This window comes from Myotis daubentonii, chromosome 21 (assembly GCF_963259705.1).
Source record: "Myotis daubentonii chromosome 21, mMyoDau2.1, whole genome shotgun sequence".
NCBI lineage: Eukaryota > Metazoa > Chordata > Mammalia > Chiroptera > Vespertilionidae > Myotis > Myotis daubentonii.
Window position 1 is genome coordinate 5,898,133 of NC_081860.1, and position 18,902 is coordinate 5,917,034.

At 41.3% G+C, this 18,902-nt stretch overlaps 1 protein-coding gene across 1 annotated transcript in view; it reads left to right on the plus strand.

The window, feature by feature from the left end:
* Nucleotides 1-17,908, plus strand: part of LOC132222840 (zinc finger protein 135-like) — a gene marked incomplete at both ends in the record, with an annotated part of 63,354 nt that extends 45,446 nt beyond the window's left edge. The window contains 1 exon segment of the mRNA XM_059678101.1: nucleotides 17,652-17,908. Within this exon segment, the coding sequence (XP_059534084.1) occupies nucleotides 17,652-17,908 (257 nt within the window).
* Between the last annotated feature and the right edge of the window lie 994 nt (nucleotides 17,909-18,902).

The following is an 18,902-nucleotide window of genomic DNA, read 5'->3' on the forward strand; positions in this document are numbered from 1 at the left end:
ACTTGGGAGTTAAGTGTAGTTGTCTCTATGTTTTCTGCTCCTTGTTTCCTGTTTCTGTTTTGCTGTATGCCTTTGAAGTTAGAGGAGTTCAAAAATATATAAAATATTTAAAACAGTACCTAGCACACATGATATACTCAGTAAATGTTAGATATTGTCTGGTGAATGGACTGGAGAAAAGGAGGAATGGTGACAGAGTAACAAACCTTTTTAAGTAGTCTAAGAAACGGATGGGGCCCTAACCGGTTTGGCTCAGTGGATAGAGCGTCAGCCTGCGGACTGAAAGGTCCCAGGTTCGATTCTGGTCAAGGGCATGTACCTGGGTTGCGGGCACATCCCCAGTAGGGGGCGTGCAGGAGGCAGCTGATCGATGTTTCTCTCTCATCCATGTTTCTAACTCTCTATCCCTCTCCCTTCCTCTCTGTAAAAATTCAATAAAATATATTTTTAAAAAAGAAAGAAAGAAACGGATGGGGAGCATCTGAACTTAAATAGGTTGGGGCTATGGTGGATATACAAAAATTAGACATCCTAAAGTTCCCACAGGAAGAGTAAGGTACATTTAGAGATGATTTTAAAATTTCTGGCTTGAGAAAGACTGTGTCTTCCATTACTGAAATTGAGAAGACAGGAGAAAAAGCAGTATTGGGGGAATAACATTGAGTATTCTTTTGGACTTGAGAAGTATGAGGTGGCTTTTGGCTAGGCTCCGCCCTTCAGTACTGACTGGCTATGCGGGACTAGGTTGGGTCTTAGAGTCTAGGCTCGCACTTCGGAACTAGTGTCAGCCCTTAGGCCTTAGCTGGGCTAGTCCGGGCTAGGGCCATGACAATCATATTGATCCGGGCCTGGGGGAAGCCCCGGTCTCCACCAGAGTGCCTTACAGGAAAGGACCCATCAGGGAGCATCCTGGCCTAGGAGCCAGAGGTTGAAAGGGCTGCTGACTCTCAAGGAGAGGTGCCTGTGGAAATCACTGACACAGGCTGGGTTCCTTGGGCCTGCGGGAAGAACAGGTATTGCTTAGGGGCTGGGTCTTTGGGGCGAGGTTCCGCCCTCCAGACAGGGTTTGGCTGTTCGGGGCTGGGCTCTTTAGTGCTGGGCTCCCCAGTCAGGACTGGCTACAGCTGTTGGGGTTAGGGCTCAGCTGGGCTCTGCCAGGCTCCGCTCCGCCTTTCGGGACTAGTTTGTGTGTTTTTTAAGGAAGTGCGAGGTGGCCTCAGTCTTTCGCTAAATCCTCCTCACAATCTGACTCCTACCAAAGTGCCAGGCTCTTTTCTCTCCATTTTTTAACATAATCTTGTAAAAATCAGGTGTCAGCATTCTACTTATTTTTTGAGAAATCACAATGGAACTTGCCTGAATTACCCAAAACATCTTCCTTCTGAGCTCTCTTAAGATTTAATAAGTTCACGAATTTGTGGATACTAGTATGTGCCTCACTTTAAGAACAGAAGAAGGCCTCCATATCTTAAGAAAAATGATAAAACATACCAGACAGGTAGAGTTGTTTACCTTGGCAGACTGGTTTTGCAGGGGAATTACTAACTTTTTAACTATCTTTATATTGTTTTGTTTCAAAGACCTGGGTATTATTTTTGTAAATAAAGGTTTTTAATTTAAAGATAAATAATCAATGTAAAGGTATTTCCAGAAACCCTGGTTTTCATCAGCTACTTTGAAAAATAGTCAATGAAACGAACAGAACAGAATTACTACTTATGTAATTATGTAATTACATACTTGTAATTATGTAAAATGTGATTTTTTTTTCTTTTGCTGTCTGACTTCTTATTTTCTTGATAGGCTTTACAGCTCTTTAAAAGATTGCACAGGACCAGACAACCAGTTTTTAAAAATGAAACCAGAGCATTAGAAGGTAAGCTTACTTATTTTCCTTTGGAACAAGTCTATTCTTCAGATGGCTGCTCATATATCCAAGAGACCCTGTATAGTCAAGCCTCATCTTATGGAATGGCCTTCACTACATCTTCCCTGATGTTGTTATGTGTTATAAAGATTAGTTTACAATTACACTGTTTTGAGGAGTATACACTTAAAGAAAATTAAAGTCCTTTCTCTATTTTATTATCACAATTTCACACACTCTAGGACTAGATACTACCATATTGTTAATGCCTTGTGTCATTCTAGAAGTGACAGCACCTAAGAAAGAGAATCTATTCCAAGCAATTCCACATTTAGCATTTCACTGTTTTAAGTGATTTCTATCTTACCTGGTTCTGTGTTGGTCATGTTCACTTCTAATCCTCATACATTTCTAAACCTCTTTACCTAGGTTAAGTGTCGCCACTGTCCCAGGAAATTCTAGTTTTTGTAATTCACCAAAAAGAATTTCTTGAATATTAAAATATATGCCATATATTGTACTTTACACAAATTCCTCATTTAATTATTATAACAACCCTGTGATATAGTTGCTATTACAGTAAACCCTTGATTTTGTGGAGATTGATTTAACAGAATTAGGATTTAATGGAAAAATTTCTAGCCTGGCCAAAACCGGTTTGGCTCAGTGGATAGAGCGTCGGCCTGCGGACTGAAAGGTCCCAGGTTCGATTCTGGTCAAGGGCATGTACCTGGGTTGCGGGCACTTCCCCAGTAGGGGGCGTGCAGGAGGCAGCTGATTGATGTTTCTCTCTCATCGATGTTTCTGACTCTCTATCTCTCTCCCTTCCTCTCTATAAAAAAATCAGTAAAATATATTTTAAAAAAAAATTTCTAGCCTGTATCTCATGTGAAATTAATTTAACACCCTATTAAGTTTAAAATGCTTTAAACCAAGATTTGTTTATAATTAAATTGATCAATTTGTTTTTTTGTTTATTTGTTATTAAAAAATTTATTTTTAACAAATTTTAGGGAATAAGCCATATGTTTGAAAAATACTAGTAATTTCACCAACGTAAATAAGTGTTACATATCTACAACCATAGTCTGCATATTTAAATCCAAGAGTGATTGCTCATAAACAATGTTCAGCAAATGATTAGCATTTGATCACAGATACCAAAGCATTAGAAGTTAAGTATTTGTTTGTTTTCCCTTTGTAACATCCCATGGGGTAATTGGTTCTAGTGTTGCATGGCGTGACTTTCTGCAGCAGTTTTAAGGCATGCCACCCATCTTCCGACATGAGCTAAGCCATGCCTGCCCCGGACGTGTGCATTTGTTTATTCACAGTGACTGGTGAATGCACACATTTACTAGACCTATTTAGTATAAATTTAAAAGTACAGTCATACATGTAGAAAAGTTTTCTGTGAAATTAAACTTTCATACATAATTTCAATTACACAAATGCATCTACATTTGTCAATTTTTTAACATAGACATTTGGAAAACCTGTCTACTACATATATATAAAAGGCTAATATGCATAGTGTCCCCTCGGGAGTTCAACCAGGAGACCGGGAGTTCGATCACTCACTATGTCGTGCGCTGACCACCAGGAGGCAGCACAGAACAAAGGAAGGCCCCGGCCGGCAGCCAGAAGGCCCCAATCGGCTCTGATCACCAGCCAGATCTAGGGACCCTACCTGTGCACGAATTTCGTGCACCAGACCTCTAGTTTTATTATAAAATGGACTGTCAGCTTTAACAGACACCCTGCCTCACCTGAATTAGTGCATTATATCGAGGTTTTACTGTATGATTTCTGTTAAGATAAGAAACTAAAAAAGGTGAAAGAATTTTCCCCACATTTACTTAGCAAGAGGTAGAGCTAGGATTCAGCCTAAGCAGTCTGGTTCCAATGCCCAAACTCTGAACCACCTTGCATATTGAAATTCGGAAGCATAAAAGGAAGGTTTTATGACTATTCTCCCATCAAAATAGCATATTTTTGTTGCTTTAAATGTTTTTAAGTGAAGTAATTTTAAGAACAGGTAACATTGTATGTTTACTAAGCACTTTATATGGATCATTCCATTAAATGCTTACAGCAATACAGTAAGGCAGTTTGTCAGGTTCAACTGAATGATGCTGCTGTAATGATGCTGAAGTCTCAGTGGTATACATGAACAAAAGTTTTATTTATCATTTACTTTACATGTCAGCCACGGTGCTCAGAGCTGCTATATATTTATTTTAATTTGTATATGTATGTCTGGGTTAATGTGCTTGTAAGTATTGAGTTTTGCCATCTTAAAAACATTTTAAGTTAAATTCTTAGATTTATAGAAACAAAGAATTACATTGGATTTATTGAATCTAATATCTTGAAGTACACCAATGAAATTGGAAGTGAAAAGCAGGAAACAAAAGTATTAGAGTGCTGAAGGTTTATATTAGATTTCATTACAAACTTGCCCGCCTGTCATAAGTTCTCCAAGAGGCTTCTGTAATAAATTTCTGATTTTTATACTTTGTTTTACATGGAGCAAATATATTTCCTCTACTAGAGAAGTAGTCATTCATAATGAATAACATGTAAATTATTGGGGCAGGAATTACAAATTAGAAAAGCAAATAACTTTATGTATTTTTCTTACTGTAGCAGCCAGAATAAAAATAAATGAAGAATTCAAAAATAATAAAAATGAAGCTTCTTCTAAGAAAATAGAAGAGGTACAGTAATTGAATTTTTCAATTTTACAATAAAATGCTTGTAAATTGTATTAGCAACTAGAGCAGTGGTTCTCAACCTTCTGGCCCTTTCAATACAGTTCCTCGTGTTGTGACCCAACCATAACATTATTTTTGTTGCTACTTCATAACTGCAATGTTGCTACTGTTATGAATCGTCATGTAAATATCTGATATGCAGGATGGTCTTAGGCCACCCCTGTGAAAGGGTCGTTCAACGCCAAAGGGGTCGCGACCCACAGATTGAGAACCGCAGAACTAGAGGACATGATGAAAATAGAGGGGTTATGTGAAATACAAACCGGATAGTTAAAGCAACTGTAGATAACCTTCACTTGTTTGGTACTGCTCACCTCCTCTGGATCATCTCCCTACAGCCATAAGAAAACAAGTTGCCTGGTAAAAAGAACAAGGATGGTATCCCTGGTCAAAACAAGAGCAGCTGAATAAACTCAGACACCCACAGAAGTGCTATCTTCACTTAAGGCAACTGACTGAAACTGAAAAGAATGAGTGCTGTGGTACCTCAGAACTATAGAGGAAACTCCTACTCATTTAGCTCAACTAGACAGATTTTTTTTTAAAAAAAATTCCTGTCTTGGCAATGGAAGTTAACCAGCCACAGTTCATGAACACTCTTGGTTTGCCTTTAATATCTGCATTTTAGTCAATTGTTTAAGACAGTCTACTGAAATTAGTCCGTGAGCTCCCTGGTACTCCCAATGCATATTCATTGAAAACATTCACAATGATTTGTTTCCTGTATAAAATCATGCTGCGTATATACACTATCTCAGTTTTGAGCTTCCTAAATATTCCTGTTTCTAACCTTGGATAAATATAGGGAAAGGACCCATAGGAAGAAAAAGAAAAATGGAAAACTATTTGCAGGGGTAGTTATGATTCCAGAATTGGTTTGATAAAAAGGAAAGTATAAATTAGAGAAATTCTTCTGTGTTTAAATAAAATTTCCGAATGTTAATTTTTTTATGAAAATCATTTATATTTTGAAAAAATGTATTTTTGAAATAGTAAATATCTATGATAATCCAACGAGACAAAATGAAATAGCTTAAGAATTTCTATTCCTGTAATATAAACAAAAAAGGGAAATATTTCCCTTAAGCATATGATAGGGCAAACAGGGACTATGAAATTTTTACTCATGTAGAAGTTAAGATGACATTAGAGTAAAGTTATGAATTGAAGTTAAAAGGTATATATGGAGGTTTGTCCTATTTGTTATTTAGTAAACTGATAACAATTTGGCAATTTCTAAATTTTTAAATCATGATTTAAACTTCTAAAATTTTTTACATTTTAAATTGTTCATATCAACTAAACTGAGAAAATGAACTAAAACCTCCCAAGTTCATTTTACTTTTAGAGTACTAATTTAACATTAAGCAATCTAGAAATTAGAGATTTGTTATATATAAATACATATGGTACTTTCTACAACTCTTCATATGTTAAATATTTAGTAGCTTTTGGATAATTACATTGTCATATATTAGAGGGTTTGTTAGACTTGGCACCAAAAGGAAACTTAAGCATCCTCTATACCAGCAGTTTTCAAACTTTTTGGTCTCAAGACCCCTTTACCTTCTTAAAAATTGAGTACCCTAAAAAGTGCTGTTTGTGTGTTATACTTATCAGTATTTACTATATTAGAATTTAAAGCTGAAAAATTTAAAATAGATATTGATTGAATCATTTGAAAACAATAGACCCATTACATGTTAAAAAAATACATTATTTATGAAAAATACTACATTTTCAAAATAATTTAGAAGAATGGCATGCTTTACATTTTTTAAATCTCTTTCATGTCTGGCTTAATAGAAGTCAGCTATATTGTATCTGCTTCCTCATTCAACATGTTTTTTAGGTTGAAGTATATGAAGAAAATTCAGTCTCACACAAGTAGTTGGAAAGGTAAAGGAGTATATAATAGCCTTTTCCAGAAATTGTGAATATTCTCTGAAACTATACATCACCAAGTGATAAACTGCCTTAAAAGTTAGTTTCAATGTAGAACTCTATTCCTATTAGTCCAATGGAAGTTATATATTTAAAATATATATATATATTGGCTCTAGAATTCATACACACCACCTCTTGGTCTCCTCTAATCCCTTGCTCCTCATTTATCCTTGTTCCCAGCCGTAGACCTAGGACTCCACTCAGCTTCTGCACCTCCAAGGAGGAGGCCCTTTTTCCCCCATTCTCTGCCTTGCCAAGAAGCTTCTCAAGTCTGTCAGTGTGTGAGGTTTTGGTCACCCACAGGCTTTCATGTCAATTAATGGCAGCTCCCTCCTCTTGATGTTCAGACCAATATCCTTTGTGCTGTCTTGACTGCTTTCCTTCTCTCACACTTTAATCTGGCAGCAGATCCTATTGGCTTAACCTTCAAAATATACATAGAATTCAACCACTTCTCCCCCTCCTCATCATTATCTCCAGGTTCAAGTTACCATCATTTCTCACTGAGTTGTTACAACAGCCTCCTCCTGGGTCTTTCTTCTTTTGCCCTAAATTCCTACAGCCTGGTCTCAATACTTTTAAAGGCAGAGTGAACCTTTTTTTTTTTTTTTAAGGCATATTCTATCCTTCCTCTGCTCACAACCTCCATGACTCCTCATCCCATGACCTATAAGAGCATATCATCTGACCTCTGTTAACTTCCCTCCTCACTTCACTCATTTTCAAGAAAAAAATCTAGCAAATACCCAAGTCTGAATAATCATAGTTTGTCTGCCTATCAGTGGTTCATTCAAGGACAAATGGTATTTCATAGAGAAAACTCTACTTCTCACAACTCAAACAGTGTAGAAGTGTCTAGGCCAGTGGTCAGCAAACTGCGGCTCGCGAGCCACATGCGGCTCTTTGGCCCCTTGAGTGTGGCTCTTCCACCAAATACCACATGCGGGTGCGCACATACAGTGAGATTGAAACTTCATGGCTCATGCGCAGAAGTCGGTATTTTGTGGAAGAGCCACACTCAAGGGGCCAAAGAGCTGCATGTGGCTTGCGAGCCGCAGTTTGCCGACCACTGGTCTAGGCTCTAGTATCCTGAAAATAAATTTGACATCATGGATCCTCTGAAAGGGTGTTAAGGTGCCTCAAGGGGTCCACAGTGTTGAGAATTGCTGTTCTAGTCCATTTCTTCATTTTGCAAATAATGAGGTCTGAAAATCAGAGCAGGTTATTAAACCAAGGCCATACACTTAATGACAGAACCAGAATTGGAATCCAAGTATTCTGACTCCTAATCCAACACTCTTTCTAGTGTTCAGAACATCCAAGTCTATAAAAGAAAGATTCACTTCCACCACCTCCAAAAAACTATGTGTTTTAAACACATTGTAAAATATATATGTACAACAAAAAAATACTCTAAACCTGTTTTGGATCAAAATATAAACGGGTGGATAAAAGTTAAAAGTATATGCCTGTCTGAGCTTTCTGCACACTTAGAATGGTTATAAAAAGTTAAAGGCAGATTATTACATAAAAAATTTGTAGTAAACCTATACTTTTCAAAAACAGTACATTCATATGAACCATTGAAAAACACCTGAAGGATTTATTCTGTGTTTGGTTTTCTTAACAGCTAATAAAAATAGGTTCTGATGTGGAATTGTTGCTCAGAACATCTGTTGTACAAGGTATTCACACAGACCACAATACACTGAGTAAGTAAAGTAAAAGAAAAATGTTTTCTGATTGCAATGTGTTTTAAAATATTGAGCAATTACAGTGCTTTTAATGCTGATTGGCAAAAGAGATTGATTTTGCCAATGTGGTATATATTATACATATTTGTAAGGCTACCATTTAAAAATACTCAAGTAAGAAACTTTGTTTTACCAGATTTTTTCTTTTTAAAGTTTTTTAAAAAAACTTTCCTGATTATATTACAAAACTACAGTTACACAAACAGTATGACTATTTTTATCATATTTATTTGGGGTTCTTAATATTTCTAGTACCATTTACCACTTACCTAGACTAAGTCTGTTTCTCTATCTTTTATCCTATGACTAGAGGCCTGGTGCACAAAAATTTGTGCACTGGCGGGGTGGGGGAAGGAGGATAGAGGGGTGTCCCTCAGTCCCACTTGTGTCCTCTCACAGTCTGGGACCCCTTGGGAGATAACCACCTGCTGGCTTAAGCCCGCTCCCCAGGTGGCAGATGGCAGGCCGAACCCTAGGTGCCTGCCCTGCCTCCCCAGGTCGCACTCAGGGCAGGGCTGATCCGGGGGTTGGGGCGCCGCCCTGGGTCGCATACTCGGCAGGGCGGATCTGGGAGTTGGTGCCCTGGTCCCAGTCGCACACAGGGCAGGGCGGATCCGGGTGTTGGGGCCCCGCTCCTAGTCACACACAGGGCAGGGCGGATCTGGGGGTTGGGGCTCCTCCCTGGGTCGCACATGGGACGCCCGGGTGGGCTGGCGGATCACTGCTGCCCCACCCGGCAGCCTCGGGTCCGGTCGCACATAGGACCCCCCCCACCCCCCCGCCTAGGATCGCAGATAGCAGGCCCAGATGGCGGCAGGGCAGGCGGGATGGCGCTGTCCCGCCTTGCCTGCAGTATGCAAAGTAGCCGCCATCTTTGTTGGTGGTTAATTTGCATATTGCGCTGATTAGCCCATGGGAGGTGTAGCGAAGGTACAGTCAATTACCATGTTTGACTATTATTAGATAGGATTAGAGTTATTTTAATTCAGAACAATTGGGATTATAAGAAATAAAAATAGAGCATAGGATCTGTCATTAGACCTCAAGACGCCTGGTGGGGCTCCGGCAGAATCTCATATTATACTAGAGGCCCGGTGCATGAAAATCCGTGAAATCGAAGGGGTCCCTCAGCCCGGCTTGCGCACTCTCACAATCTGGGAGCCCTCAGGGGATGTCCAACATGCAGGAAGTGGGCTTAAGCCGCAGTCTGGCCTCCCTCTGCAGGAGGTGACCAGCAGGCCGATCTGTGGACAGCAAGTGGCCGGCCCGGCCCCGGATCACACCGCCGCCATCACCGATGGCCTCCCTCTGTGGGAGGCAACCCTGGCAGGCCAATCTCTGGATGTTGAGTGGCCGGCCCCTCCCTGAATCACCCTGCCACTATGCTGCCACCCACCACCTCCCTCTGAGGGAGGTGACTGGTCGGGTGATCAGGGGATGGGATTTGTTTTTATTCCCTAGAGTTTCTGTGGGGACAACAATAACAACGAAGAAGATGACATTAGCATTGTTTGAAAGGCTTTTTTCTTTCAAGTATAACATGCAAACAGAAAAGTGCCCAATGTATAACTGTATAGCCCACTGAATTTTCACAAAGTGAAATACTCATGTAACCAACATCCATATCAAGCTATATAGTACTACCATACCTCAAAATCCCCCACATGACCTTATGCCCCTCCCGGTCATTCCACCCCACAAGCATTACCACTGTCCTGACTTTTAACACAATCAATTTTTAACCTAATAAATATTTTAACTTTATATAAATTACATCATACAGCATTACTGTTTTATCTGGCTTTTTTCAACATGATATTTGTGAGAATCTATATTGTTGTGTATAGCAAAATTTCTATAAATATTGCTTGAATATACTACAGTTTATTCATTCTACTATTGTTTGGGTTGTTTCTGATTTTGGACTATAATAAATAATGATTCTGTGAATATTTTATATGTACCTTCTGGTTTAAAAAATATGTATGTGCATGGATATATATATATATATATGCACACACACACAAATACAAATATAATGCATTTCTTGGAGATATCAGTGAATTGTCCAGGTCAAAGGGATTATGTGTTTACTACAGGCACAGTGCACGACAATGTGCACTGGCGGGGGGGGGGGCGTTTAGAGAAGGGAGGGTGGTGGCCCATCAGCCGGACTGCGCCATCTCACAGTCTGGGACCCCTCAGGGGATGTCCACCTGCTGGCTAGGGCTCCAGTTGCTTTATATCCTAATACAAGAGTCTGGAACCAGGGACTGGCATTCTCTCTGTTCATTGCAACTAACACCTAGCAGGTACCTACATGGTGCCTGCACCTTTATCCTGGTCCCTGGAGAACCAGGGAGGACATGTGGCATGAACAAGAAAGAGACCTTCTTTAGTATAAGCTACTGAAGCTTTGGGCCTGTTTGATATTCACCATAACATCTAGCCCAGTGGTTCTCAACCTGTGGGTCGACACCCCTTTGGGGGTGGAACGACACGACCCTTTCACAGGGGTCGCCTAAGACCATCCGAAAACACACATGTAATTACATATTGTTTTTGTGATGAATCACTATGCTTTCATTATGTTCAATTTGTAACAATGAAAATACATCCTGCATATCAGATATTTACATTCCGATTCATAAAAGGAGTAAAACTACAGTCATGAGGTAGCATCCAAAATAATTTTATGATTGGGGGTCACCACAACATGAAGAACTCTATTAAAGGATCGCAGCATTAGGAAGGTTGAGAACCACTGATCGAGCTGGTCCTAATGGGTGTGTATTAACAATTCTGCTCTCCAGGAGGCAGCAGAGCCTAATGATATAAGTCAGAGCTCTGTTATTAGAAACACTTGGGTTTGCCTTCCAGCCCTGCCTTTATTTAACTCTACTAACAGGCAATTTACATAAAGCCTCTGAGCCTCAATTTGCTGTACATAAAATCTCAGGTTGCAGAGAGGAATAAATGACATAATACTGCATGTAAAGCATTTAATTCCAGGCCTGGCTCATGTAGTAAACATGCGGTAGCTATTAGCTCCTAGTTCCACAATGTGTACTGAATACAAACATTCTAACAATTTACGAAGTGTTAACGTTTTGTTCTTTGTAGCATTTCAAATGTTGTTTATAAACAAATGAAATTGGATTGTATATATTCTCTCATAGCCTGATTTGTCTCTTAATAATGTGATATGTTTATATGAAATATAAAAAATCTGACAGCTAGAATAACCCAGATGTTTGAGCATCTTCCTGTGCTGGGAAGGTTTCTGGTTAAGTTGTTTATGAGGCAGAAGCCTGGTGTTCTGGCTGGATTCCCAGTGGGAGGGTGAGGGGTTGACAGGAGGCAGCTGATCCATATTTCTCTTTTTCCTGTCCCATCCTATCTCTCAAAAATCAACTTTACCAAAAAATCAGTTAGAGAGAACAAACCCCAGAAACTACCACCAGCCACACGATCCTAATATTATCATTTCCCAGCAACATTCTGGCTTCCAAACACCAATATTCACAATGTTCAGTGAGTGATTGGGATCCTGCTTACATCTGGGAGTCCTGGAAAGGTATATTACCCAAAGGGCTATGCGCCTAATGATGGCTGGATTTAGCCAATGAAAACCAAGGAGGGGCATATTATCCAGGTGTACGTGGGTGAGGGTGGGACTCCGTGCATCTACCTGGAATTCATGTTGACCTCTTTGGTCTGTTCACAGAGACTGAGGCTTCCCAGCGTCAGGTCCCCATTAGGACAAGGCATCGGAGGCAGTATCTCCCTATGCAGTGGTGTATCTGACGTTTTCTGAGACCCAACATGCCAGAATTTGGGATTTTGTGACTCCTGGACTCCTCTCTGCTTACAGAATTCCAAGCAGCCTCACTGGTGTTAACCCTCCAGCCTGGGGTGTGGACACCTCTGGGATCCTGTAGTCCAGGTCACACTGCCAGGAACAGTGAGTAGCTCATGTGTGACAAAAGGTGTGATGGGGGAAAGAGGGTAATAGGCGGCAATACCTCCATGTGAGGACGTGATGGTGTTACCAAACCAGGAGAATTCAGGAAACCCAGGACTTGTTTTGTGTCTAAAGGAACAAAGAAGATGCGGCAAAGTTTTGCATGAGGAGTTTCACTTTCATTCTCAGGAAACTGGGGACATGAATGGTCCTGAACAAAAGAGGGACATTGTGTGAGGTAGTTCTTTAAAGTTTTCCCAAAGCAGCTCAGAAGAGGAAGAGACTATAAGATAGATGATAGCAGTTGAAGACAGGAGGCAAAAGTCGTATAAGAGATAAGCTAACTGGCAAGAGTGTGCACTGAGGACTGAGTCTTGAAGTAATGTGGTCATCTCCAGGACACATGGGCCTATTGACTGGGAGACGGTACTGAGCAGTCTGAGCCCATGGGTCCTGGGGTTGGTGGCCAGAGTCTCAACAGATCTTTCTCTGAACACAGATTGCTGCCCATGCAGAGTGGTTTAAGGGTGCCGTTTTGTGGAACTGATATCAGGGCCTCACAGTCTTACAACTTCTGAGACAGTGGTATCTTGGGATTGTCTTGCCTTTCTTCTAGCCCCTATATCTGGGGACCTCAATAAGACACCAAGCCCAGAATTCTAAGTACATGTGTAAGGTTGTATGAAATGGTCCCTGTTTTTGGCCAAGAGCGGAATCAGATGTGAGAAGACCTTCCAGTCAGAGGTTCCTATATGTGCAATGGCTTAGAGTGAAGACTGAGCTCATTCAGGAACCAACTGGTGTCCTTTTTAAAAAATATATGTTTTTATTGATTCCAGAGAGGAAGGGAGAAGGAGAGAGAAATAGAAACATCAATTATCAGAGAGAGCCCTAACCAGTTTGGCTCAGTGGAGAGTGCCAGCCTGCGGACTCAAAGGTCCCAGGTTCAATTCAGGTCAAGAGCATGTACCTTGGCTGCAGGCACATCCCCAGTAGGGAGTGTGCTGGAGGCAGCTGATCGATGTTTCTCTCTCAGCGATGTTTCTATTTCTCTATCCTTCTCCGTCCTCTTTGTAAAAAAATTAATAAAATGTATTTTTAAAAAAAGGATCAGAGAGAATCATTGGTGGGCAGACCCACTGGGGATCAAGCCACAACCCTGGCATGTGTCCCTGACCAGAATCAAACCCGGGATCCTTCAGGTCACAGGCTGGCTCTCTACCCACTGAGAAAAAACAGCTAGGGCTTCTGTTCATTTTTAAAAATCAGAACTGGTAACAATGGGACAGGAATGAGTTCTAGAGGAACTTGTTATACCTTTGGAGTCTGGTCTGCAGGAGATGGGAGTAATGGAAGATTTGGAGCAGCAGAGGCAGGTGATCTGACCTATGTCTCATTAGACTTTCTGTGGCTGGAGCATAACAAACCATATGTCTGTGAGGGAGGTGGTAGAAAGTCTAGGATGGAGGTTGCTGTGGTGAGCATGATGGTAACTGGCCCATGCTGGTGACTGTGGGGGTGAAATAAGCTTTTGGATTCTGGATTGGTGTTTTATCTGGGGCCAACTGGATTTTCATATTTTGAGGCTGAGAGAGAGGTAAGAGCCAGGATTGACTTGAAGTTTTGCATTTGGAGCTGCAGGTATGGAAGCACCAACAACTGAGATGCAGATATTCAGAGTAGAAGTGTAATGTTCATTGGGTATACCAAACTTGTTTTTTATCTGTTTTCGGGTGCGATATTTCAGAGAGCATTTCATGAGCATCTGGTACTCTGAGGAGAAGTTCAGGTGGAAAACTACTTAAAGTCGGGGGTGTAGTGAGCAGGGTAGAGTAGTAGATCATCTTTTTAAAAACTTTTATTTCTGTTTAATTGGAGAGCAAAGAGCAATTAAAACAAGAAGAGATGGCAGCTCTTGCATCTTTACTTGTGAATCGCACACCAGGATAGTGTTGAGAGCCTCGGTGGGGTCAGTAGTCTGACTGATATACAAACGGGAATTAGTGGTCATATGTGAGACACACTGGACCTGGGAGAGAGGGCCACAGGTGATGGGACTTGAGTGTTGAAGGCTGTGACTGGTGAAGGGACCTCAAGTGCAGCACCAGAAGAGGTGGGCTCTGGATCTGAGATTTAATGTAGTTCTCAATAGGTGAGGTTGAAGGGAAAAAAACAATCAGGGAGGGAAGTTATCATAGAAGGACTGAAGGCGCCTCATTGAGTGTGGACAATGAGAGTTGGTGTAGAACTTAATTCAGTTTGAATTTTCCAGGCATTAACAAAACCACACTTACTGAGTAATGATTAGGAAGTCAGGGAGATGACTATGGGTGCTGGGATTGTGGGAGTGTAGGTTTGAGAGAGTTATGGTAGAAAGAGTGATGTGTACTTGGAGAGGGCATGTGCATTCATGGCTGCAGGGCCACTGAAATCAACATAAGAGGAAATGAAGGTGGAGTTCATTTCTGGTGATATCTGGATAATGTGATATGGTGAATTTCAGATTAATTTCTGAAAAGAGGGTCTATTCCAGTGTTACTATCTTGGTCCAGAGATTAGGTGAAATATATGTGCAACCTGCCTTTTGTTGTGGAGGGCAGTCACAGTGATCAATAGGAATGAGAGAGCATACATCAGAGTCTTTTTGTCTGGCGTTGGGTAGGGTGAAGTATAAGAGAGAAATACACTACTGAAGGGTTGAATTGGAGTATTGGAAAAAAAGATGATTAAGATAAGCCGTCCAAGTCACGATGTATTTGTTATACCTTTGGCATTATGCCTCTGGGAATGAAGATGTGTGGTGCAAAGTTTTATGTTCGGCAGGAAGTGCAAAGTGATGGCTCAGCACCTAGGCTTGGTGTCAAAAGGGTAAAGTCTGATGCCAAAATGTTCATGGTCTTGGAATGAGAACCTAGGGAACAACAAGGTTATCGCCTGACAAGAACAGTGTCTGATCACTCACACTGGCATTATGGACAACATCTACCCATATCCTATGTTCATGACACCCACTGTATTGAAAACGCGCAGTGTGGAAAACGTGATTGTACAAGAGAGCAGGTAGGATCTTTATGCTCATTGCCCTTATTGTCGTGGGAAGACACTGTATCAGCAGGAATATAAGGAGTGAGTGTCTCTGATGAAACAAAGGCCTGATATCTTCTTCGTAGTCAGAAGTGTAGGGAGCAGATGGATATGGAAGTGGGGGTGTATGATGAATGTAAAATCCTAGGAGACAATCTGATAACGGACTAAACTTTCCCCATTATATGACAGGATATGAACTTTGAGGATGTGGCCATTGCCTTCTCTCCAGAAGAGTGGGGAATCCTTGATGAGGCTCAGAGACTTCTGTACTGCAAAGTGATGCTGGAAGTATTTGCTCTTGTATCATCTGGAGGTAAGACCCTCACATCTCTCCTAATGGACTGAGATAATTGCATCTCTTCCTTTATATTCCACCTGTAGCTTTCTCTCTCCTACAGCCAGACCATGGACTCAGAAAACTTTCCTCACTCTCATGGGAAATGTGCTATGGATACCAGTGCTGAGCTATGTGGAGAGCCCTGAGAAATAAACTTCACAAAATTATTTAACACTATTTTCCTCAGAAAGTGCAGGATGTGTCTGGGAGCCACAAATCTTAGAGACAACTTAATGGGTCCCACTTGAGGTTTCACTCCCTGGGAGGGTGACTTGTCTAGATCCATGGCTTCCACTTCTGCACCTTTCCTCTGTATTAAGGTTCTGGGTGACTGCCTGTGCCAGGTTATGTTTTTTACTTACATGAACTATGGGCTGTTCTTGTAAGACCCTCCTTTTATTTGGTGTTTGTTATATTACCTTCCCTGAATACTAATCCAAGTGGATTTGCACTGGAACAGGCCTGGATGGTCACCTCTATCATCTTTCATTAATACTTGGCATATTGCCGTTTTATGTATTTGTAGAGAAGGTGGTACAGGGAGAACCCTGGTTTTTTTTCACAGGGTGAACATGCAGGATGGTCTTAGAGGAGGCCTGGCCCAGCTGAGTGGAAACTAGCAGAATGTATGACACAAGGGCTGTTTTCAAGTTATACCCGGAACCAGATCGATTCCATTACTGCTGAGATGCAGGTGCCACTGCCCACACCACATTTTTACCTTTCCCTTTACCTACTTTACACTTTCTGACATGTCATTTCACCTGTGATTTCCTAGCATTCCGCCATGTTCACCTTCGTGGCATTTTTACATCACCTGCTCCTCTGCACTGCTGCCTCCACAGTATTCTTCAACATTGACCTGCACCTGTGTTATGAGGTGCACATCCATACTAACGTAGTCCTGAAAAACAGCTACTCATTTACTGATATTTTCTTCGAATAAGACAAAAAGAAAATTCTGCAGAGCTTGCCTATGTCACCAGCAGACAAGCCCTACTGAACACTGTTAGCCTGAGGAAGGGCTGGAAGTCTTACCTCGCTTCTATGTGGTGCTTGTCATCTCTGTGTCATATTCCTGGTGTGGTCTTCCTTCCTTTATGATCTTCAGAGGCCCAGAACGTCACAGAAGCCTCTTATTAATCCTTCCTGCATATGTCCTCTTTTCAGATAATTACATGGAGCCACGGTGTCATGGGCAACACACTTTTGTAATGGAACTTCCCTCTGTCACCACAATCAATATTCATTCCCTGACCTTTTATATTTTTCAGGTTGTTGGCATAAAAAGGATGATGATGAGGCCTGTTTTAATCAGAGCGTATCTATAGAAGGAGAGTCAAAAGTCAGAGCTTCTAAGACAGCTCCAGCACCCCAGAAGAACCATCCTTGTAAGCAGTGTTTCTCGGTGTTAAAAGATATTTTGCACCTGAATGACTTACAAGCAGCACACTTGGAGCACAAAGACTTCTTCAGTGAGGCATGTGTGAGAGACTTCTGTTTTAGTGCAAACCCTCACCAGCAACACAGGGATGCCTGGGGAAAGACGTTCTGGAAAGAAGCTATGGACAAGGCCTCATTTGTGACCAGGTGCAGCTTCAAATTATCAGAGGTTCCTTCAAACAGCAGGGTTGTTGGGGAAGATTCCCAAACTCCCTCAGAGCTTCTCCAGCACCAGGCAACGCATAACAATAAGGAGCAACACTGTGGCAGTGAGAATTCCCAGGATTTTCTCAGTGGAAAAAGTCCTCACCTGTGGGGAGATGTGAAAACGCTGCCAGCCACAGCCTCAACATTGTTGAATGTCAGGGTGTGTGCTCTGGAGAGTGTGGAAAATGTAGGAAAAATTATAGACGAATCTTTAACCTCATTCGACATAAAAGAGTTCACACGGGAGAAAAGCGGTATGAGTGTACAGATTGTGGGAAGTCCTTCAGTGAGAGTTCCACCCTCATTCGACATCAGAGAGTTCACAATGGAGAAAAGCCATATGAATGTACAGATTGTGGGAAGTCCTTCAGTCGGAGTTCCACCCTCATTCAACACCACGGAGTTCACAGCAGAGAAAAGCCTTATGAGTGTAGTGAATGTAGGAAATCTTTTACGCGCAATAGTCAGCTCTTTATCCACAAGAGAGTTCACACTGGAGAAAAACCTTATGGATGTGGTGAATGTGGGAAATCCTTTAGGCAAAATAGTCAGCTCCGTATCCACAAGAGAGTTCACACTGGAGAAAAACCTTATGGATATAGTGAATGTGGGAAGTACTTTAGGGATAATAGTCAGCTCCTTATCCACAATAGATTTCACACTGGAGAAAAGCCTTATGTGTGTAGTGAATGTGGAAAGTCTTTTAGGCAAAATAGACATCTCATTATCCACAAGCTTGTTCACACTGGGGAAAAGCCTTATGAGTATACGGATTGTGGGAAATATTTTAGTCAAAGATATGTCCTTATGAGACACCTGCGAGGTCACACAGCAGAAAAGCCTTAAATGTGAAGGGAATGGTTCCTTAATCTTACTCAGAATAACAACCATGAAGGAGACTCTATGATTCACAGTTGCGGAAATCTGATCCCTTTTTATCAGCACAGACACTCTGCTAGATTCCTCATAAGTTTCAGGTACAAGTGAGGCTTTAAGGAACTACTTGAACTTGCCATTCTGTCCAGGCCTCCTATTCGATTGATGTCACTATGAGTGATTGTGGCTGAAGTGATTTCACCGCTACCACCTGTTCACCTGAAGAGTGTGGATCAGTCACAATCCCTGTGTGCTCTCTTGTGCTTTAATAAATTCTAAATACTCTTAACTCTTGGCAGGATCTTCATTCCTTTCTGTCTGACTAAGGTGTGGGCCTGGTCCAGAGTTGTCCAGAACAGCCATCCTCAGAAAAGAAGTGGTATCTCTCTCAGGGAGGTCGTGGTTCTCACATGATGATGTGATGATTGGCTTATGTTCCATTTCACCAATTTGAACAGCTCTGGCTCAGGTTTATGATATTTTGTTGGCAGTATCTTCATTTCTTTATCTCTGATGAGGGAATGCACCTGATACAGGCTTCATACGGGGCACTCATCCTCAGCTAAAAAGTGCTACCTCTGTCAGGAACATTGTGGTTTGCACATTATGCTGTGATGAATTGTTTCAGGTTCTAATTCACCAA